Here is a 24778-nt window from a genome sequence, read left to right as displayed (position 1 = left end):
TCTCCACTTACACACTACACCTGGGATGTCACTTCGGCTTAACCAGTAGCATATATTATGTGCTCAGAAATGTGTAATTCATTCCAGATAGCCCACCTGAAACAATCAGGAGACTGCCTCAATATGAAAATCAGGATCCTGTGTTGGTTGCAGGACCCTGATTGCAATTTTTAGGTACAATTCAGCAGAGCATGCACACTTCATACCAGACTTTTAGTGGTCTAACCAGCTGTCCTCAAAAAAGATTAAAGTAATTTTTAAATGGAAAAACAGCTGCTGGTGACCACTTAAAATGGACCAAGAAACCGTTTTGTTTGGTGGGCCCAGGTTGAGCAGGACTGCCGGCCCATTCGAGGTCCTTCTAGCCCAGACCCACCTTACAGGCTGGCTCAGCATGGAAGCCAACAATTTCCTGCCCTCCCAAAACCACATGCTGCAGTGGGATGTCTGCAGTTTCTTGGCGTGTTAATGAGGCTCTGGACTCGTGTCGGTACCAATGCCAGCGGCAGAGCCACTCTGCCAACTTTCCGGTCGGAAGTCAAAGATCATCCCTTTTAACTTTAATTGATGTCCTCAAACTGGTTCTAAAGAAGGTTCAGACTTTACTTCTATTAAAGGAAGTACAATATTAGATGATTTAAAGAGTGGGAAATATTTGTGGTGAAAACATATCATTTTGTAGTAAAATACTAAATGAAAAATGGATGAACTAACCTAAGGTTAAGAGTAGCTGAAACATACAATTAATCTGAAAATAAACTCATCATGCTGGAAATGTCTAGCAGGTTCATTAGATTTTGAAAGGGAATGAAGAAAAAATAACATTTTGGATTTGAATCATCTTCAGTTCTAACTTGTATTTCAGCATTACCTACTTTTGATTTCAGATGTCCAACATTTTCTTTTTATCTATACAGACAATAAGTGGACTGGTTACTGGCTAGTGTAAATATGTGTAGATACTAATTATTTTGATGCTAATCTGTTCACTTAAGAATTAGAATAATGTATACTTGTGGCGGAGACCAAAAGTAGGGGCCATAAATATAAGATAGCCACTAATAAATCCAACAGGGAATTCAGGAGGAACTTTCACCCAGAGCGTGGTTAGAATGTGGAACTTGCTACCATAAAGAGTAGTTGAGGCGTATAGCATAGATGCATTTAAGAGGAAGCTGGATAAACACACAAGAGAAAAATAGGTTAGGCTGAAAGGGTTAATGAAGAGGGTGGGAGGAGGCTCATGTGGAACATAAATAGCGGCATGGACCCTTTGGGACAAATGTCCTGTTTTTGTGCTGTAGAGTCTATGTATAATAAACAATCTCAAAATATTGTAACCTCCCTTTCAAATGTGTATTCAGTGTTTTGTAAAGAAACATGCTACCTACACATTGATTGAACCAATCGTCAGATCCCTAGCTGAAATACTGAGGTCGAGTCAGTCCGATAATTAAACGAAGTTTAATGTAAACTAAAGAACAAACAATGGAATGCAGGAGAAACAATCAACAGGTCTTTTCTTAAGGCTGGCTTCACGAGGTCTAACCTGGGAACCTCCCAGCCTGACGTCATCACGTTTCCCGCCTTTCGGGACGCCACGTGACCAACGTGATGACGTCATCGCGCTGGTTCTGGAACTTACCGAGAACGGTAAACAAACATAGGTGCTGTAGCACTCTGTTAAAGGCAGTTATATAGTCATACAGGAGTCCCTTGGTGGCTTTGCCACATGCGCCCCCGCAGAAGTGTCTTTAACCACAAAAGTCAATCGCAGAGGAGGTCGGACAAGCCTGTTCGAACGACTCCGATATTCCCGGAGAGGAATGGGCTGGGCAGACGATGAGCTGGCCTGCGGAACAGTCCGGTCAGGTGTGGCGGCAGCCCACGGGGCGGTGGCTGCGCTGCCTCGACCGGTCGCTCGAGATCCAGATGTGCGGCCTTGAGGCGGTCCACGGAAATGTGGTCAGGCTTGCCCCCGACGTCCACTAAAAAACTCTTGGCCACCCGCCTGCAGTACCTGGAAAGGGCCTGTATATGGAGGTGTGAGAGGACTACGGTGGGCGTCATGCCTGACAAAAACGAATTTAGCCTGCATAAGCTCCGGTGGAACGTGTGACGCGGGCAAACCGTGATGTGACGTCGGAATTGGCCTAAAAGATTGAGCTGCGTCCCGGTGGGCCTCCAGTTGTTCGGCTGCCGACCAAGGTCGCGTTGGTGACAGAAGAAACTCACCTGGCACCCGGAGTGGCTGTCCATAAACCAGCTCGGCGGCCGATGCCTGCAGGTCCTCTTTGGGCGCTGTGCGTAACCCGAGCATCACCCAAGGCAGCCTGTCTATCCATGCGGCCCCCTGGAGGCTGGCCCGCAGCGACGCCTTCAAGGACCGATGAAAGCGCTCACATAGTCCATTTGCCTGCGGATGGTAAGCCGTGGTCCGATGGAGCTTGGTGCCCAAACCCAAGGCTACGGCGTTCCACAGTGCAGACGAGAATTGCGGCCCGCTGTCCGACGAAATATCAGACGGAACGCCGAAACGTGCAACCCAGGAGGAAAGAAAATCCCGGGCGACATCCGCGGAGGTGGTGGACGTCAAAGGAATGGCCTCCAGCCACCTGGTGGTACGGTCGACAATAGTCGAGATGTGTGAAACCCTGTGACGGCGGTAGTGGGCCAACGAGGTCGACATGGACGTGATCGAAACGCCGCTCCGGTACTTCGAAAATGGCTACGGGAGCTTTGACGTGCCGCTGCACCTTAGCCCGCTGGCACACGACGCAAGTGTTGGCCCAGTCGCGGACATCCTTGCGCATCCATCTCCAGACGAACTTGGACGCCAGTAGTTTTTGTGAAGCCCTCACGCCAGAGTGCGCAAGCCCGTGGATGGCATCGAAAACCTTCCTACGCCAGGATAGCGGAACGATCGGGCGGGGGTCCCCCAAGGAGACATCGCAGAGCAAGGAGGTGCCGGCCGAGTGGAAAAGCACATACGCTGGCTGAAGGCGGCAGGAGGAGTCGGTACGGAAAGCTTGCGTTTCCGGATCAGCCGCTTGGTCAGCAGCCATGAGTGAATAATCGAGTCCCAGCTGGACGGCCTGGACCATCGCACGCGAGAGGCAATCGGCGACCACGTTGTCCTTGCCGGCCACGTGCTGGATGTCGGTGGTGAACTCAGAAATAAAGGTGAGCTGTCGTTGCTGTCGAGCCGACCACGGCTCAGCCATCTTGGCCATGGCAAACGTCAGGGGCTTGTGATCCACAAACGCGGTGAATTGGCGTCCCTCCAACAGAAAACGAAAATGGCGGATGGCCAGAAACGACGCCAACAACTCCCTGTCGAACGTGCTGTAGCTGCGTTCGTTACGACGCAATTGGCGACTAAAAAACGGCAGCGGTTGCCACGTCCCGTCGACCCATTGCTCCTGCATGGCGCCTACGGTGTAGTCCGAAGCGTCAGTCGTAAGCGCGATGGTGGCGCCAGGCAGCGGGTGCGCCAACATCGTTGTGTTTGCGAGAGCATCTTTCGTGTCCACAAAAGCGCAATCCATCTCTGGTGTCCAGACCACAGGTTCCTTCCCTGGTTTGCCTCTGAGTGCCTCGTAGAGTGGCTGCATAAGCTGCGCGGCCCGGGGAACAAACCGATGGTAAAAATTTACCATACCGAGGAACTCCTGGAGTGCTTTAATGGATTGCGGGCATGGAAAAGCAGCAATCGCCTCCACCTTCGACCGAAGTGGCACTGCTCCTTCCGCAGTGATGCGGTGGCCCAAAAAGTCGATCTGTCGCAGGCCGAATTGGCATTTGGCCGGGTTAATTATGAGGCCATGCTGATGGAGGCGGCGAAAAAGGAGGCGCAGGTGGCTGAGATGTTCCTCTTTCGAAGTACTGGCGACCAGGATGTCATCGAGATACACAAACAGGAACTTAAAATCCCGCAGCACAGAATCCATAAGGCGCTGGAACACCTGCGCCGCATTCTTGGCCCAAACGGCATTCGGAGGAATTCAAAAAGTCCGAACAGGGTAATGACCGCCGTCTTCTGGATGTCCTGGGGGTGGATGGGCACTTGATGGTACCCCCGGACGAGGTCGATTTTGGGAAAAAAACGAATTGCCCGCCAAATGTGCGGAGAAATCTTGGATGTACGGTATTGTGTATCGGTTGGGCGTCGTGACCTCATTGAGGCGCCGATAATCGCCGCAGGGCCGTCAACCACCGCCGGGCTTAGGGACGATATGAAGTGGCGAAGACCAGGGACTATCCAACCGGCGAACAATCCCCAGCCACTCCATGGTGGCGAACTCCGCCTTCGTGGCCTCGAGCTTACTGGGTTCCAGCCACCGAGCCCGGGCATAGACCGGAGGGCCGGTCGTCGCGATGTGGTGCTCCACACCATGTTTAGCGGTCGTTGCTGCGAAGGTGGGCCGAGTTAGGTCCGGAAATTCCCCGAGAAGGCGGGCGAAGTCGTCGGGCGCCGGCACGGTGCAGGAAACCGTGTGAGTCGCGCCTAAGCCCCAAAAGCACGTGATGGAGGCGAACATGGCGGCGTGAATCAACCAATAGGCCATTGGCACAGAAGAAGTCAGCGCCGAGGATTGCCTGTGCGATTTGGGCGGTGATTAACTCCCATAGGAAACGTTGCCCGCCTGGATCCACCGCTTCCCGAACGTACGAATAGCACTGCCATTGGCGGCCTGGAGTGGAAAACCGCACCTCCCGGCCCTGACGTCGAGGAGAGAAGCGGGGAGGATGCTGCACTGGGCGCCCGTGTCACACAAAAACCGCCGGCCCGAAATGGAGTCGGTGATATAAAGTAACTTCCCGGAATCTCCAACCGCCATCGTAGATGCGAAACCGACCTCGGGGTCGTTCTTCCGTTCACGCAGTCGGTGCTGTTGCATTAGGCACGAAACTACAGGGAGGACGGCAGCATCTGGCTTTTGGGCCAAAACGGGCGTGATAGTAACAGAGACCGGATGGTGGAGGCGCCAAGGCGGGGTTCTTCGGGGCGGGACGCTTCGAGGTGACGCAGTACTGCTGCATCACCGCATAAATAGTGTCGGCTTCGGCCGCGAGCGCTACACCGTCCGTAGCCTTCGACCTGGCGAGGGCTGCTTGCACCTGCTCAGGGAGCTGGCTCAGGAACAGTTCCCGGAACAGAAAACACTGCGGCTCAGAACCAAGGAGCGTGAGCATCTGGCTCATCAACTCAGACGGCTTGGCGTCACCTAACCGGGCAGTGTGAGTAAACGTCGCGCGCGCTCCGCTTTCGTGAGGCCGAAAACCTGCGTTAGTCGGGCCTTAAGCGTATCATACTTGTTATCCACGGGCGGGTTTTCCAGCAGGCTGATGATCCTCGAAGCCGTCGAGCTGTCCAGTGCGGAGACCACGTAAAGATAACGGGTCTGATCCAGCACGATGTTCCTAAGTTGGAACTGAGCCTCCGCTTGGACGAACCAGGAGGCCGCCTGTTGTTCCCAAAATTGAGGGAGCTTCAAGGTCACTGCATTAACATCCATCGTGCTGCGTCGCGCTTCCTCCGCGAAAATCGTCCGCGAAGCTTCGGGGTCACCACTGTAGGAATCGTCAGATCCCTAGCTGAAATACTGAGGTCGAGTCAGTCCGATAATTAAACGAAGTTTAATGTAAACTAAAGAACAAACAATGGAATGCAGGAGAAACAATCAACAGGTCTTTTCTTAAGGCTGGCTTCACGAGGTCTAACCTGGGAACCTCCCAGCCTGACGTCATCACGTTTCCCGCTGTTCGGGACGTCACGTGACCAACGTGATGACGTCATCGCGCTGGTTCTGGAACTTACCGAGAACGGGTTATTTACAAACAGTAAACAAACATAGGTGCTGTAGCACTCTGTTAAAGGCAGTTATATAGTCATACAGGAGTCCCTTGGTGGCTTTGCCACAGGTTGGTTGAAATTTAAATTAATGCATGTCCATTACTCGCTTAATGAATGGAGGCTAAAGAGAATTTCATTATATGTCGAGCAACAATTAAAATGTTGCCATTATGTGGTAAAATCGGATTTGAATTACCTGAAATAAATGTGTATACTTTACCACTGACTTGTTTAAAAAATATTATACAAAGGTCAACCTAACTATCATAAGCAGTTATGTTTGGAAGCCAGACATGCAGTTGTTTAACACTTTTCCTCCTGATCATGTTTTTCAAGGTTCTATCTCATTGGTGGAGGAATTCCTATCATTGTGTGCGGCATCACAGCAGCAGCTAATATTAAAAATTACGGAAGTAAAGTGAATGCACCATAGTAAGTACACTGCGCTCATTTTTCAGTTTTACAACTGAGGATAATTGTCCTAAGTCGTCGTTGAGTGGAGTTCAAGTTGGAGTTGGGAAGAGAAGAAGTAAAATTCCCTAAAAGGTTAAGATGTCGATAAATGCCCTGTCAAATAGAACATATCTTACTGGTGTCTGTTATGAGCTCGGAGTCTATTTAATATTTAGCATTACTTTGTGAACTGCTTTTTACTTCTGAAGAAGTATTTAGAGTATTTGGCAAACTCAAATTATTTTTTAACTAAAATCCCCAAATTTTTATTCTAATATCAAGTATGTGGTATTTTAGTCATTATATTACTGGACTGGCAACTCCGAAGTCATTGAGTTTAAATTCCACCATGGCAACCTTAAAATTAAATTCTGTAAATCTGGATTTGTAGGTTAGACTGAGGAAAAAATAACCATGAAAGCTGCTGTTTTGTCATAAAACCCAATTGGTTCCCAAGAGAAGGGAATCTGCTACCCCTACCTAGTTTGACATGTACATGACTCCATAGGATGTGGTTGACCTTAGGGCAACTAGGGTCATATGATTGTAAATGAGTAAAGAGGTGTTTAAGTTGCATGGTAAGTACTAATAATAATAATGTTGGAAGGATTCCATATACTCAGTAAGGCTTGAATATTGAAATCCTTCTCCTGGCCCAACAAAAATCTTCAATAATTTTGTTTTAAAAGTTCCTATTTTCTGAGCTACCTGCAATGGTCCTTTTAAGGGCAGTTGGTTCAGCTGCTCAACACCTGGTACCAATGGTTGAAACGTACTTGGTGTGCACTCCACCCATTGGTAGTTCAGAATTGCATGGGGTCCTAAAACTGGTGTAGGATCCCAATTTGCATATTACAAATCGGCCCTGAAATCATGGAAAGAAAGAAAAAAGAAGGACTTGCATTTATATAGCACCTTTCATGACCACCGGACATCCCAAAGCTCTTTACAGCCAATTAAATACTTTTTGAAGTGTAGTCACTGTTGTAATGTAGGAAACTGTTCTTGTAATGGATGATGGTGGCCATACCGGGAGTGGGAATGGGGCCATAAGTGGAGTGCTACCATTTCCGGCTCACTATCCCACCGGGTGAAGGCTATGAAATTGGCCCCTTCATTTCTAGGTTTCATGGAAAAATGGCTGAAAAATCACAAACTGTAACAATTAGCATTTAACATTGACCTGGTTGTGTAAAGACCAGGTTTCTCTGTATTTGGCTCTCCTCTCTAAAGTGAACAGTGATCACTGGGAGACTGAGAAAATTACATTTAAACATTGGTTTAAAAAAAATTGTATGGACGATAGAATGGGTTGTATTACATAGAAATAGTTAGTTTAAAATAATAGAGGGAGAAGAAAGTGTTTTTAATATATTGGTTAATATTACAGTAATAAAGCTACTACAGACATTTGAGTAGCTTTATTATTGTAATCTGTGTTTGCTTTGACATTGTATATGCACTGCCTAGTTCAGCATTAAGGTGTGCAGACCAGGAAGGTCCAATGTTCTGTGCTCAGCACAACTGAGCTAGCTGACGTTTAATGGACTGGCACTATAATTCACCCCCACTCTGACTTCTGAGAGGTATATCAGCTAAGGTTCCTCGCTATCCTGTGATTACTACTGCAACTACAGTAACTTGTATTAATAGCACACTTTAAAGATAGAAAAATATCCCAAGGCACCTCAGCGGCATGAAGAAAAATGAATGTCACACCGAAGATTAGCAGGGTTTACCAAAAGCTTAACCAAAGAAGTTCTTCAAAGGAGGGCCTTAAAAGAAGAGGGTTTTGTGAAGCAGCACTGTGGTTTACGGAGGCAATTCCAGAAAATGAGACCGAGGTGGCTGAAGGCACGGACCCTGATAGTGGGATGAAGTGAGGGAGATGCACAAGAGACTGCAGTCGAAAGGAATGAAGAGTTTTTTTTGGTTGTGGGGGAGCATTGTCGGGCTGGAGGAGATTAGTGAGATAGGGAGGGGTAAGGTTATGGTTGGATTTAAAGATGAGGATTAGAATTTTAGTTGAGGTGCTGGAGGACTGGGGACTAATGTAGGCCAGCAAAGAATTGAGTCGGCAACCGGGAATTCATGTGGGATACGAGAGAAGCCACAGAGTTTAAGAGCTGGAATTTATGAATGATGGAGTTTGGGAGGCCAGCAAAGAGACCCATTAAGTCCAGAGGTGAAGGCATGTATGAGTGTTTTAGTGGCATATGGTCTGATGAATGCCCATGTAGATATTGGGTGATGTCCCGATGCAGAAACAGCTGCCAACACACTATCCAGGCTTACATTTAAATAATGACCATTTCATTTACTGCTAGGTGTTTGAGTATACTTCAGAATTTAGAAGGGGAACTTGCATCATCTAGTGGTAGTCAAAGTGTACTGCACAAATCATGTTAACTTCATGAATGGGGATCTTGGTGAACATGGGGGTTTATTTTCATATTGCCGTCTGTGCGCAACACTGGTATTGCGGCTTGATCACCCGTTGCAGAAAGCGCCCAATTTTCTTTACCGTTGATTTCAATGGAAATGAAAATTGGGCCATTTCTAAAATAGGCGGCCAATCCACAACACTAGTTTTATGCTGGGGAAATGAGTTTAAAATCTATACCGTATTATTTTCAACATTAACATTTACAGAAAAAGCCTACCTGTTTTTGAGGATTTAACAAGGCTTGTCATTTTAATACGGTAGGACTGACAGGGAATTATTCTATTGCCTTGCAGTAAAACAATTTTTTTTTTTTTTTTAATGTTCTGTGTGACTGTTTGCAACTTATTCTGTCAGATCAACATTTTAATTCTGAAAAAAAATATATATTTTTAAAAACACATTAATGTAAGCAAAAATACCATAATACAACTTTTTAAAGATAAATGCTGGATTACTTGCTGTAAGAACAATCTTCCTCATTCTTTGAATGGAGTCACATCTCTATAGACACCTAGAGCTGTTGGCGCTATTAAAAGCTACTTGTTTGATGATGTGGTGCAGTTGTAGTCTTGTTACCACCCCTCTAACTGAGGGAAACAAGGTTATAACCAGAAGGCGGTTGTAGACCTATCTGAGTGACTGGCATACAAGACACAAGATCTGTTTCCATGTGATGTTTCCGCACGCACGCACGCACGCACACACACACACACACACACACACACACACACACACACACACACACACACACACACACTAACACGCACGCACACAGGCACAGACACAGACACAGAGACAGACACACACACACACACACACACTGTTGGAAGACCTGGTTACCATTATGAAAAATGCATCTGCAGTGGGTTATTTTCTCATTGCTTCCCCATATTATCAATCAATAATGCACTACTTCTGGATGCATATCTCTATCTAGCAGTTGATAAACTATTCAATAGATAACAAATACTGATACAGTACTGATTATTCAGAGACAAAATAACTCTTCCATCAAGACTCCATTCTGAATTACAGATTGCAAAGATAAAGGATTAATGTCACGTGATTGCCTCAAAACCAAAGCCCACAAATGTATCATATTTTGGTAAATAACTTTCCATGTGAATATTTTCTTTGGGGGGGGGGGTGGAGGATTGGTGATCAGAAAAAAAAGTTGTTTTCTTTTAATAGGGACCAAATACTCATCTTTCCCAGTTCCATATTGACTGAAGTCTCTCCAATTTCTTCAGCGTTTTTCATCTAAAAGATTTGGATTTATTGGAAAAAGAAAACCTCTATTTTGGTTGAAACTCATTTTCACAAAACCTGGCATGAGACAAACCAAAGTCAGATTTTACTGACTTTTTCATTTTAAAATAATGGATTTCTCCAATTTTGAAAACCTTAAACTAAGATTTGGTTCTTTTTTGGCAGTGCATTGTTTTGTGAGTTAAACCAAATCCTTTTGCTGAATTGGGATGTAATGTATTTGAATTCAATTGCTCAGAACTCCTATTCTAACAGAATTATACTTCATGTTTTGTTTTACAGCTGTTGGATGGCTTGGGAACCAAGTTTAGGGGCATTTTATGGACCTGTGGGCTTTATCACCTTCATAAACTGCATTTACTTTCTTAGCATATTTGTGCAGCTTAAACAACATCCGGAACGGAAATATGAACTAAAGGAAGTGGCAGAAGAACAGCAGCATTTGGCAAGCACAGATCATGGAGAGTCTCATGTTAATGATTCAACCTCGACATCACAGGCAAATTGTTCTGTAGTTTCATCCTCTGCACTGGAGAACGAGCACACATTTCAAGCACAGCTGCTTGGTGCATCTTTGTCATTGTTTATGTATATTGCCCTGTGGGTCTCTGGCGCATTAGCAGTTTCCCAGTACTATCCTATGGACCTTATTTTTAGCTGTCTATTTGGGGCCACCGCTTTGAGCTTGGCTGCATTTCTTGTACTTCACCATTGTATTAGCAGAGAAGACGTACGACGATGTTGGATGACAACATGCTGTCCAGGGAGGAGTACTTACTCCATGCAAGTTAATGTTCAGCCTACAGATTCAAATCATGCTAATGGAGACACCCCAAAACTCACCAACAGTAGCGCAGAGTCCTCCTGTACAAACAAGACTGCATCCAGCAATAACAAACTATCCCAAGGATGTAAGCTGACTAATCTTCACGCTGCAGCAGTACAGAACCAGGTCGTTCCTTTGGCAAGTAACATATCAACGCAGCTCGACAACAGCCTTACAGAGCATTCAATGGACAATGAGCTAAAGATGCATGTGGCTCCTGTGGAAGTGCCATACCGTTCTAATGGACAAGTGAACAGGCATCATAAAAACCGGACTAGGGCACACCAAGCTCATCGACACAGCAGGCTGACTGTGTTAAGGGAATATGCATATGATGTGCCTACAAGCGTGGAAGGAAGTGTGCACAATAGCCAGCCAAGGAGTAGACACAGTAACCATGAGAGTCATCATGGGAGTAGGAGGTCTCGCTCTGCTTTTAGAGAACGACATCAAAGCCACAGCCAACCTGACAGTAGTGATGTCAGTTACACACTGACACAATGTAATCAAAATGTAGTAAAGGATGGAGTCAGTAGTAGTAAAGACAGCCTGCAACAGCCCATAGTGGTTGAACTTGAGAACCATAAATCTTATGGTCTGAACTTGGCTAGTCAAAATGGACTGCTGAAAGGCAGTGGCCAAGATGTTCCCTTGCTAAATGCAGACAGCACTGGAAACATCAGAACTGGATTTTGGAGAAATGAAACTACTGTGTAGTTTGCAAAAACTCCAATTTAAAACAAATAAAACTGTGACATGCATTCCTTTTCAGTTAAAATTATTGTAAAAATGTTTACAAAACTGTTTTACATTGTGTATTGAAACCGAAGGTACAGTCTAATATCTGATATGTGAAGCTTTAATTTTCTTGTATCTTATTTTATACCTTTTTAAGTGACCTAAATCTCTCAATCATTTGTGTGAAGACACACAGAACAGTTTCACAGCTTCTATTTTTGTAGCATTTAGTCCTGTTTTGTTGCACAGTACTGGATGTTCTTAAACTTATACATAAAATTGCATGAAAATTGAGCTCAGAAGCATTGGACGATATCTATGTTCTGGGCATGTAATTTTCTACAAAATAAAAGGTTTGCCTTGTGACGTGATTATAAGAGTTACAGCGTGTTTGAGAAAATCAAATTGATTCAGTATTTTTATTGCATCGCTCTCAATTTGTAACATTAGATACATTTTGACAAACCTATGTTCTAAGTATTTTATCATTTTTTTGTCTCGTGTTTGCCTGATTTTGTGGGCGAATGCATGTATGGTGTGATTAGGCAAAGACCAGAAAGGTCTTAGTTTAGTGCTGACAAAGCTGAATTCAGCCAATTTAGCAATGGCAGCACTGAAATTGATTCAAATGCTCCTCTAACAAAGTTGGAAAAGGGAAGAATCAGTAGGATTCCTGCTGCCGACCACTACTCAGTGACCCCTTTTGGAAGGTTTGTGTCTGAACACATCTGATGACTTCCAAATTCAGGTCAGTCATGTTGTTCCCTCATGGTCAAATAGCCTGCCAACACATAAATGGCCACTTGAGTATATTACTAGAGGGTTGTGGCCCGTGGAACCATGTCCCAGCATAAATGAGCATCCTCTAGAGAGGAAGAGAAGAGGGATTATACTCAAAGCTGTGGAAAGTGCTATAAGACCAAAGTTGAACATGTGTCTATTTTCTCTTTCTACTACTCACTCAGATCATTTGGAAGTTTATACCTCTGCTCAGAGGTTCTCAATAACGGCACATAAGAACATCAGAAAAAGGAGCAGGAGTAGGCCATACGGCCCCTCGAGCCTGCTCCGCCATTCAATAAGATCATGGCTGAATTACATCAACTCCACTTTCCTGCACTATCCCCATATCCCTTGGTTCCCCTAGTCTCTAAAAATCCATCGATCTCAGTCTTGATGGTCCTGTTTGGGGAAGAGAATTTCAAAGATTCACAACCCTCTGAGTGAAGAAATGTCTCCTTATCTCAGCCCTAAATGGCTGACCCCTTATCCTGAGCCTATGACCCCGTGTTCTAGACTCTCCAGCCAGGTGAAACAGCCACTCGGCATCTACCCTGTCAAGCCCCCTTAGAAGTTTAAACGTTTCCATTAGATCATCTCTCATTCTTCTAAACTCCAGAGAATATAGGCCCATTCTACTCAATCTCAGTCTCTCAGCTGAGATCAGAAATCTGAGTGAGGAGTTGAGAGTGACAACCCACATCTTTCCACTTGTGGCAAAACTTTAGGTTCCTTGTACACACTGTGTTACAACCACTGTTCGACCCCTCTCTGAACTGAGTTTGAACAAAGTATAACACTTGTATTTTTGGATCTTTTTCCTCTTTTTCTCTGCCTTATTGAACTTTAGAACTGAAACTTTATGAAATGTAAGAAAGAACCTAACCTTTCTAACCGATAATAAAGTATTATTTCAGGCAACCTGGCCCATTAAATGCCCTTTTACCAAGGCTGAACATTTATCCGATGACCTTTTTATTTTGGTCAGCAGTGTGTCTAGCACACAGCACAACAACTTGTATTTATAAAGTGCCTCTAACGTAATAAAACGTCCCAAGGCGCTTAACAGGAGCGTTATCAAAAAAAATTTGACAATGAGCCACATGAGATGTTAGGGCAGTGACCATAAACAAAAACAAACCCATCACCATGCTCCCGACCAGAACGTAAACAACACTGAGCATTGATAAGCTTGTTTAGCTTAGATCATCATACCTAGTAGGCTAATGGCTGGAGCAGAGTCGGAAGAATTTCAGTTGCCACTGAGAGTTCTATCCCTCCAGTCACATCAATGAGCCAGGTTGGGCAATTGTCAGCAGCACCCCAGAGTACTGAAAACTCACCTGTCCCCAGTATTGGATTACTAAGTCTGTCACCAAGGAGCGACTGTTCCAAACTCCCAGCTTCTGGCATGTCATTTTGGAATCAGGTTTACCCCAAAGAAACCCAATTACCTCATCCCCAGGAAGATTCAGTTAACTAATGATTATCTAATAACAACCACAGGTTTACCCCTCGTTAAATGAACAGGCAGCAGAAACTACTCTCAAGTCACATAACTCACCATGCTCCTGATAACTGCATGGACACGCACCAAATCCCAATGGATGTTGGTTCCACTCGTTGAAACAGCTACTAATCTCTGCAACCAAGTTATAGTAGACAGTACATCCTGTGCAGATTCTTCCATCATGATGAAGGTAGATGCCCTTTAAACGGGAAACTCGAGCTTTGATGGCAGCTGCTGGAAGGCATTATCTAGAGGCTGGTTTATAGTCACACACTCACTAATCTAAGGTTCACGGTTCACAGGATTGGGTTGCACAAGCAGATAGAATCGTAGAAAGGAGGCCATTTTGGCCCATCGTGTCCGCACCGGCCAACAAAGAGCTATCCAGCCTAATCTCACTTTTCAGCTCTAGGTCCGTAGCCCTGCAGATTACAGCATCCCAAGTGCACATCCAAGTACTTATTAAATGTGGTTAGGGTTTCTGCTGCTACTACCCTTTCAGGCAGTGAGTTCCAGACCCCCACAACCCTCTAGGTGAAGAAATTACCCCTCAAATCCCCTCTAAACCTTCCACCAATTACTTTAAATCTGTGCCCCCTGGTTTTAGATCCCTCTGCTAAGGGAAATAGGTCCTTTCTATCCACTTTATCTAGGCCCCTCATAATTTTATACATCTCATTAAGGTCTCCCCTCAGCCTCCTCTGTTCCAAGGAAAACAAACACAGCCCATCCAGTCTTTCCTCATAGCTAAGGATAGAAAGGACCTATTTCCCTTAGCGGGGAGGTTTGCTAGCATTGTTTGGGGAGGGGGGGGGGTTTAAACTAACTTGGCAGGGGGATGGGATACAGAGTGGAGCTATAATAGGGGGTGATGTACAGCCAAATATAGAGGAAAAAACAAATCAGCTTGGAAGGCAGAGCAAATATGTAACAGCACAAGGGAGTAGGGCAAGGCTGGATGGCATTTATTTTAATGCAAGGAGTCTTGCGAATAAGGTGGATGAACTGAAGGTGTTGATGAACACATGGGAGTATGATATTGTTGCTATCACAGAGACATGGTTGAGGGAGGGGCAAGACTGGCAGCTCAATATTCCGGGGTATAGAATCTTCAGGCGAGAAAGAGGAGGGGGCGTCGCAATATTAATTAAGGAGTCAATTACTGCTGTAAGGAGGGATAATATATTAACAGGTTCCTCTAATGAGGCCATATGGGTAGAACTTAAAAACAAAAAGGGGACAAGCACTTTGCTGGGAGTGTACTATAGGCCCCCAAACAGTCAGGGGGAGATGGAGGAACAGATATGTAGGCAAATCTCAGAGAAATGTGCAAATAATAGGGTAATAATAGTGGGGGATTTCAACTTCCCAATATTAACTGGGATAGTCAGAGTGTGAAAGGCTTAGAGGGTGCAGAATTCTTAAAGTGCATCCAGGAGAGCTTTTTGAGCCAGCATGTAGAAAGTCCTACAAGACACGGGGCGGTACTGGACCTAATTCTAGAGAATGTGGCCGGGCAAGTGGTAGAAGTGTTAGTAGGTGAGCAATTTGGTGACAGTGACCATAATTCGGTGAGATTTAAGGTAGTCATGGAAAAGGACAGAGATGGACCGGAAATAAAGGTTCTAAATTGGGGGAAGGCAGATTTTAATATGATAAGGCAGGATCTGGCCAAAGTGGACTGGGATCAGCTACTTGTAGGAAAATCCACATCGGAGCAATGGGAGTCTTTCAGAAAGGAAATTGAGAGAGTACAATGGCAACATGTCCCCGTAAAGGTCAAGGGTGGGACCAACAAGCCCAGGGAACCTTGGATGTCAAGGGATATATGAGAATGGATTAGGGAAAAAAAGGGGGGCTTTTGGCAGATACAAAGGACTAAAGACAGAGGAAGCCCTAGAGGAGTATAAAAAGTGCAGGGGGATACTTAAAAAAGAAATTAGGAGAGCGAGGAGGGGCCATGAAATAACACTGGCGAGCAAAATAAAGGAAAATCCTAAGGTGTTTTATAAGTATATTAAGGGCAAGAGGATAACTAGGGAAAGAGTAGGGCCCATTAGGGACCAAAGTGGCAATCTGTGTGTGGAGCCAGAAGATGTAGGTGGGGTTTTAAATGATTTTTTTGCATCTGTGTTCACTATGGAGAAGGACGATGTAGACATAGAAATTTGGGCAGGGGGACTGTGATATACTTGAACATATTAGCATCGAGAGGGAGGAGGTACTAGCGGTTTTAGCAGGCTTAAAAGTGGATAAATCCCCAGGCCCGGACGAGATGTATCCCAGGCTGCTATGTGAGGCAAAGGAGGAGATTGCAGGGGCTCTGACACAAATTTTCAAAACCTCTCTGGCCACAGAGGATGTGCCGGAGGACTGGAGAACAGCTAACGTAGTACCATTATTCAAGAAGGGCAGTAGGGATAAACCAGGGAATTACAGGCCAGTGAGCCTAACATCAGTGGTAGGGAAATTATTGGAAAAAATTCTGAGGGACAGAATTAGTCTCCATTTGGAGAGGCAAGGATTAATCAGGGATAGTCAGCATGGCTTTGTCAAGGGAAGATCATGTCTGACTAATTTGATTGAATTTTTTGAGGGGGTGACTAGGTGTGTGGATGAGGGTAGTGCAGTGGATGTGGTATACATGGATTTCAGTAAGGCTTTTGATAAAGTCCCGCATAGGAGACTGGTCAAGAAGGTAAGAGCCCATGGGATCCAGGGTGCCTTGGCACATTGGATCCAAAACTGGCTTAGTGGCAGAAGGCAGAGGGTGATGGTCGAAGGTTGTTTTTGTGACTGGAAGCCTGTGTCCAGTGGGGTACCGCAGGGATCGGTGCTGGGTCCCTTGCTGTTTGTGGTCTACATTAATGATTTGGATGTGAATGTAAAAGGTATGATCAGTAAGTTCGCAGATGACACGAAAATTGGTGGGGTGGTAAATAGCGAGGAGGGTAGCCTCAGTCTGCAGGACGATATAGATGGGTTGGTCAGATGGGCGGAACAGTGGCAAATGGAATTTAACCCTGAAAAGTGTGAGGTGATGCATTTTGGAGGGACTAACAAGGCAAGGGAATACACAATGAATGGTAAGACCCTAAGAAAGACAGAGGATCAGAGGGACCTTGGTGTGAATGTACATAGATCCCTGAAGGCAGCAGAACAGGTGGTTAAAAAGGCATATGGGATACTTGCCTTCATTAGCCGAGGCACAGAATATAAGAGCAGGGAGGTTATGATGGAGCTGTACAAAACGCTGGTTAGGCCACAGCTGGAATACTGTGTGCAGTTCTGGTCGCCACACTATAGGAAGGATGTGATTGCTTTGGAGAGGGTGCAGAGGAGATTCACCAGGATGCTACCTGGGCTGGAGCGCTTCAGCTATGAAGAAAGAGTGGACAGGTTGGGGTTGTTTTCCTTGGAGCAGAGAAGGCTGAGGGGGGACCTGATTGAGGTGTACAAAATTATGAGGGGGATAGATAGGAACTTTTTCCCTTAGTAGAGGGGTCAATAAGGTAAGGGGCAGGAGGTTTAGAGGGGATTTGAGGAAGAACTTTTTCACCCAGAGGGTGGTTGGAATCTGGAACTCACTGCCTGAAAGGGTGGTAGAGGCAGGAACCCTCACAACATTCAAGAAGCATTTGGATGAGCACTTGAAATGCCATAGCATACAAGGCTACGGACCAAATGCTGGAACATGGGATTAGATTAGACAGGGCCTGATGGCCGGCGCAGACGCGATGGGCCAAAGGGCCTCTTTCTGTGCTGTATAACTCTATGACTCTAAGATTCTCTACTCCTGGCAATATCCTTGTAAATCTCCTCTACCCTCTCTAGTGCAATCACATCTTTCCTGTAATGTGACCAGAACTGCACGCCGTACTCCAGTAGAGGCCTAACTAGTGTTTTATACAGTTGAAGCATAACCCCCCCTGCTGTTGTATTCTATACCACGGCTAATAAAGGCAAGCATTCGTATGCCTTCTTAACCATCTTATCTACCTGGCCTGCTACCTTCAGGGATCCGTGGAAATGCACTCCAAGGTCCCTTTGTTCCTCTGCACTACTCAGTGTCCTACCATTTAATGTGTATTGCCTTTCCTTGTTAGCCCTCCCCAAATGCATTACCTCACACTTCTCTGGATTGAATTCCATTTGCCACTGTTCTGCCCACCTGACCAATTTATTGATATCTTCCTGCAGTCTACAACTTCCTTCTTCAGAATCAACCACACAGCAGATTTTAGTATCATCTGCAAACTTCTTAATCATACCCCCTATATTCAAGTCTAGATCATTGATATATACCACAAAAAGCAAGGGACCTAGTACTGAGCCCTGCGGAACCCCACTGGAAACAGCGTTCTAGTCACACAAACACCCATCAACCATTACCCTCCGCTTCCTGCCTCTGAGCCAGTTTTGAATCCAACTTGATCCCATGGGCTTTTAACTTCGTGACTAGTCTGCCATGTGGAACCTTATGGTCAGTTCAGGTGTACTGGTAGATGCACCGATGGGTTGTGTGGCCTCCTGGGGTCCAAAATGGGATTGTAGCTTTGATTCCGAAAGATTTGTCAACACGTTTATTAAAAAAAAAAAAATTGAAGCAGCCTACTTACAAAGGGGTCAGTGGGGAAAATGGGGATAAGCCTCAAAACTGCCTGTTAAGAGGCAGTTAATTGGCTGTAATCCCCTTACCGCCTCGTGGAGACTGGTCCCTGCGCGAGTTGGGGACCCGCCTCCCGGAAAGATGGCACGGAGGCAGGTTGAGAGCGGGTTTGGTATCCGCTTCCAGTTTCTGCTCTTTTCCTGGCAGTCCTGCCTCCATACCCGTCTCCCCAGGGCTGGGAAAATTCCCCCCATTGTCTTTGTTTCCCAGCACAAACTCTGTTCCCTAGCCACCGACTCCATCCCTCTCCCTGGCAACTGTCTTGAGGTTGAATCGGACTGCTCGCAACCTTGGTGTTGTATTTGACCCCGAGTTGAGCTTCTGACCATACCATATCCGTGCCATCACTAAGACTGCCTATTTCCACCGCTGTAACATCACCCGATTCCGCCCCTGCCTCAGCCCATCTGATGCTGAAACCTTCATCAATGTCTCTGTTACTGCTAGACTTGACTATTCTAATGCACTCCTGGCTGGCCTCCCATCTTCCACTCTCCATAAACTTAAACTCATCCAAAACTCTGCTGCCTGTATGCTAACTCGCACCAAGTTCCGTTCACTCATCGCCCCTGTGCTCGCTGACCTACATTGGCTCCTGGTCCAGCAAAGCCTCGATTTTAAAATTCTCATCCTTGCTTTCAAATTCCTCCATGGCCTCGCCCCTTCCTATCTCTTTAACCTCCTCCAGCCCGACAGCCCTTTGAAATCTTTGCGTTCCTCTAATTCTGGCCTCTTGCGTATCCCCGATTTTAATTGCTCAACTATTGGCGGCAGTGCCTTCAATGCTGAGGCCCTAAGCTCTGGCATTCTCTCCCTAAACCTCTTTGCCTCGCTACCTTTTTCCTCCTTTTAAGATGCTCTTTTCTGCCCTAATCCACTTATGTGGCTTGGTGTCAAAATTTTGTTGGATAATACTCCTGTGAAGTGCCTTGGGATGTTTTACTATGTAAAAGGTGCTATATAAATGCAGGTAGTTGTAGTTTGGTACAAGTACTAACTGTCTGCTGGCTTATCCAGGAACCTACACTGACCATGGAAGGCTTGCGAGGTCAGCAGCAGAGGTTCCTGGTGGGTGCAATCCTGGTATAGGTGCAGGGTGCTAGGACCACAGTCTTCTAACAATTTTTTTTTTAACTGAATGTTTAACAGTTTGCATTGAGCCATTTTTGGTTATCTAGGGCTTCCATTGAATTCATGAATTATTCTTTGACCATCTCTGCTAGGGGTGGTCATGTTACACTTGTGAACACTTGGAGGAAGTAAACATTCAAAACGTTTACGCTCATCTTCTGTTTCAAGCCTGTTTGCATGTTTCTTGGTTTTTATCTCTTCTGTCACTGCCTCCTTACTGTTGAAGTACTGAAGGAATTTCTTACCCTTATGTTTTGCCACTACAGCAAAGATTTTTCTCCCCCCTAAGCACTTTCTGTCCATCTGGTCACCCTGTGATATGTTTCTGCATGTTCATATTCACTCCTTTCCTCTTTATTTTTCTTTTGATTTGTTTTTTAAATGTGTTTAGGGTCATGCTATTTTAGTCAATTTGCTGATTCTAGGCTTGCATTTATATTGCATGCTCAACATTATTGGGCCAGAAATTCCAGGCCAGAAGCGTGAGTACGGTCGGCTTACTCACGCTTCTGGCCGTTGGAAATGCCGGCGTTCAGCATGAACAGCGCATGCGGGGAATGCCGGCATTTCCAGACCTCGAGCGCGTGCGACTGCACAGGCAGCGCTTGCGCAGTGAACTTCGTGGATTTCATTCATGAAATCCGTGAGGTTAAGTCCTTAGAAGTTACACGTGAAAAAAGCAAGTGTAAAGTTGTTCATTGGCTGCGGAGGAAGATATATTTTATCGTGGAGCTTTTGAAATGCAATATTTTTGTTTGGGAAAGAGAGGGAAGTTATTTTAAGAAATTTTAAGTAAGTTTAAAAGTTTAATTTTTTTTTTTATAAAAGGGTTTTCAGAACGGTAGGTAGAAGGAGCAATTGTGGCTGTGTGAATGGAATGTGAGAATGAGTTATGTATGTATGTCCACATATATTCCTTTACGTATATGTATGTATGTTTTATATTCCTTTACTAGTGTGTATGAATGTATGTTTTTAATTATGATTTTCCAATAAGTTACTTTCTCTGAAAGTCATAATTAAATAATACATTCATACACACAAGTAAAGGAATATATACATAACACGCAAAGGAATATATACAGACATACATACTTTCAGAAGCTCCACGATAAGAAATATCTTCCTCTGTAGCAACTGTACCCATGCTTTTTTCATGTGTAAGTTGTAATGACTGGACCTCACTGAAAGCATTAATGAAAGCGGCGAATTATACTGCGCACGCGCTGCCTGTGCAGTCGCACGCGTTCTGCCTCTGAACCCCTTCGTTCAGAGGACAGGAAATGCCGGTTTTCCCCACATGCACTGTGCATGCTGAAAACCGGCATTTCATCCGGCCAGATGCGTAAGTACCCCCGACCGTACTAGCGCATTTGGAAGGGAATTATTGGGCCAACATTTTACATGTCAATAAAATAAAAAATTTAACAATTGCACGACTTGCCCCCTCGCATCTGCGACTGAGGTGCATTGCGCAAGAGGTCATCATCGGACGTATCCTCACACTGTTCCCTTTGGGGAACTGTATGAAGTGCTGTAAGGATTTATGGCCGTGATTAACGCTCATTCCGTGACCGTAACCATCTTTGAACCAGCCATTAGGGTGGTTAGTCCTATGGCGGGAGGGTTTTACGGGCTCCCACAACCCATCTGAGGGGGGGGGGGCCACCAACACCCACGGACGCAAGTATCCCGCTGGATGTCCACCCAGAATTTAAAGTTGGAGCTCTGACTCCACTTGCCGGGACTGTCTGGAGTGGGGTTCAAAACCCTACTCCTTCTGGCCCAGCGGCGGGGATGCTTACTGCTACGCAAAAGGCCCGCTCCGCACAAAAGGTGACACCCATACGTTTCCTGTGCCTTTTCCCTCCCCGTGACTGGAGCCCTATGCTGCCATTTCACGTTGCTAATCGGATTGGGCCTTTGTCATAGCGGTAGGATCCCCGCCGCTGGGCCAGATCAGGGTAGGGTTTCGAACCCCGCTCCAGACAGTCCCGGCAAGTGGAGTCGGAGCTCCGGCTCTAAATTCTGGGTTGACATCCAGTGGGATATTTGCGTCCGTGGGTGTGGGTGGCCCCCCCTCCTTGTATAGCTTGTGGGAGCCCGTAAAACCCTCCCGCCATAGGACTAACCGCCCTAATGGCTGGTTCAAAGATGGTTACGGTCACGGAATGAGCGTTAATCACGGCCATAAATCCTTCCACCACTTCATACAGTTCCCCAAAGGGAACAGTGTGAAGACACGTATGACGACGACATTGCTAAATAAATAAATGGAATTAAAAAAATTCTTTTAGGGCTTTTAAAAGTCTTTAAATTGCTTTAATTCTCTTTAAAACTACTTCAGATTACTCAAAATAATGTAAACATTTTAAAAAGTTTATAAAAGTTACCAAAACCTTCAAAAAACTTCCAAAAACCTATTTAAACTGCTGCTTTGCATGTAAAAAAGCAAAGCAGCTTGACAGAAACATTGGGGGCGTGTCCAGTGAAACTGAGACCTCAAGGGGCGTGTCTCACTTACACTGCACGCTCCTGACTCCGCGCTGGCTGCACTCCTGGGCGGCGTGACGTCATACGCTGCCCGGGATTCTTCTTTCAGTTTCTGCAAGTGCAGGCGTCCCTGGAGCTGATCGGCAGGAGCGCGGGGTAAGTGCAAATACGGGGCTTGCACGCGCTGCAAGCCCCGTTCTGGAATTTCTGGCCCATTATGTTTTTAAAGGTGTCCTCTGCTGAAGTGTTGCTGAAAAATCTTCTCCATTCAATTTGCTTAAGTTGTTTATATCTTTGAATTTAGAACTTCCATTCTGATTCCTGGTCTTTGGTATATCTAAATCCCAGATCATATCAAATGTAATTGTTCCATGGTTGCTACCTCAAAGGGTGTCATGACTTTCATTTCCTGTACATACTGAGTCATTTAAGACTACCTGATCAAGATGAGCACTTACTCTCATGGCTTTCCTGATGCACTGGGTCATGTGGGGCGGCGTTGGGATGGTGCAACCTGTGCAATTTGAAGACCCGCCCCCCTCCCCACCGCCCCGAGTGGATCTAGTAAAACAACATCTAAACAATAGTAATAGCTGATCCCTGATCAGTTTGACTATTTTTATATTATCTGTTGCAAACATGCTTTTTCACGATGGTATGTGTGTTTGACGCCAGATTAAGTAGGCGGTATTTAGTATCATTGTCCATAAAAATGTAGGGCCCTGAAACCAAACCTTTGGCATGGGGCTCCTGCAAAGCAAACACTGTTCCTGTGAAGCAGTCGTGAATTAAATTTACCAATTCTGACTCTTAAGCCACTTGGGTTTTCCAAGATTGTATTTGGTTGATTCAAGTTGCCCATTAAAATAACTTGCCAAAGGTTTTCATATACCCTCCCTAATTCTTTATAGAGCAAACTGTCCTTTTTATGCTGACCTCTTGGTCTGTAATATGCACTTAGTGTGAGCTTGGATTTATTCTCATTACAGATATCTGACCAGAGTGGGTCGTTGTAGCTTTCTGCCTCTCATGGGATTGACATTTATCTTCCACATGTCCCTGACACGAGGCTAGACCACCTCCACTTCTATTTTTTCTCAGCACTCCATGCCACTGCTCATATCTATGATTTTTATATCCAGGACAGGTAGAGTAAAAAGGTCAATTTGTCCACCATTTTAATGGAGGTGAAATGTCATATGAACACATTAAGCATTTCCTCACTTTGTCAGCAACAGTTCCTAGTCTCACATTTTAAGGTTTAGCAAGCTTGCTATGTGCAGCAGATTTATCAGCATCGAAAACAAAGGAGGTTAATGATTGGATGTACGGTTCACCAGATCTCAATTCTAAGGTTTTGTTTTGCTGATACTGACTCATCCTTATCCCTGAAGCGACTTTAAAAAAAACAATTTATTGATTTAAAATCGATAAATTCCCATACCTTCAATTCAGGCAATCCCCCGCTTACCTCTGAGCTCCTATCGGATAGGGACACGGACAGAATCAATTTTGTGTTGAAAATATAGAATGCACTGCTGGTTAGGTTATTGTAGTCACGTGCTGTAAAAGGTTTTGGTTCACAAACAAACATGAAGAGGCCGATATTGCATTCCACTGCAGTACCAATGGTCACTGCCCTCACTGGATAATGTATGGCCAGCTCCTTTCCATAATCTTCTAGTGATCTGGGTGCATTGCTCAAGGCATGTCAGAAGGTCCAAGGCCGTAATGTTGGATATCAACGCCCAGAGAAAAGCTGCTCATTGTAGGTTACGTGCTGCACAACTGTCTGGCATGGAGACAGTACCGATTGTCATTGCTCTCTCGTCCTTTAAGTCGCACTTTAAAACCTACCTCTCTGACGAAGCTTTTGATCACCTGCCCTAATATCTCTCTGTGGCTTGGTGTCAAATTTTGTCCTGTGAAGTGCCTTGGGTGATTTACTATGTTAAAGGTGCTATATAAATGCAAGTTGTTGAGCAAGTGGCACCAGGAACAAAGTAAAGCATCAGCGGAAAGGAAAGGGCTGGTTGAAAAATGAAAGAAAATGTATTTCTGACCAACCATCAATATGAAGATGAGAGTTTTGGTGAATAGAAATTTTGTAATTTTATATGAAGGACATTGATTTTTTTCAGGTGGAATTTTGAGGGTTGCCTATAGAACGTTTTACCTTGTGTACAAGTATATATAGTAATTGCCTTTGTTTCACTGTATTAGAGAAAAGCATATTTAATATGTATTGGAAATTAACAGTGAAACATAAGCTCATTAGCACTGCATGGCATACAACAGTATTATGACAGACGTCCAGATTCTATGTTTCTATGGTTCTTCACCATTTAATCTTTTAAAAATGTAGGTTGGGATAATTCTACACTGTTCCACCCTCACCACTATCTTGTGGGTCGGTGTCACAGCACAAAATAGTTTCAAACAGTTGACAAGGAAAGCAGAGATGTCAGGACCCTGAGGAGCCCCCTCCACCACCTCGGCCAATGCTCATGTGAGAAAGTTCTACCATATTTCACAAGTTCTGATGTACAATTTGTTTCATAGCTTAGTACTTGATCATACAGAAGTTTGAAGATGTTCCATTATGT

At 45.1% G+C, this 24778-nt stretch overlaps 1 protein-coding gene across 1 annotated transcript in view; it reads left to right on the top strand.

Annotated features, from left to right (window-relative positions):
* The window catches only part of adgra3 (adhesion G protein-coupled receptor A3), a 230053-nt gene extending 218093 nt beyond the window's left edge, over window positions 1–11960 (top strand). The window contains exons 18-19 of the mRNA XM_085967682.1: window positions 6194–6289; window positions 10308–11960. Coding sequence (XP_085823808.1) covers window positions 6194–6289; window positions 10308–11568 — 1357 coding nt within the window. The 3' untranslated portion in view covers window positions 11569–11960. The remainder of the gene's footprint in view (window positions 1–6193; window positions 6290–10307) is intronic.
* The last annotated feature ends 12818 nt before the right edge of the window (window positions 11961–24778 follow it).

This window comes from Somniosus microcephalus, chromosome 2, assembly GCF_052327205.1.
Source record: "Somniosus microcephalus isolate GS21.2 chromosome 2, FLI_Smic_1.0, whole genome shotgun sequence".
Classification (NCBI taxonomy): Eukaryota; Metazoa; Chordata; class Chondrichthyes; order Squaliformes; family Somniosidae; genus Somniosus; species Somniosus microcephalus.
Note: the sequence above shows the minus strand (reverse complement) of the source record. Positions and strands in the feature narration are given on the sequence as shown.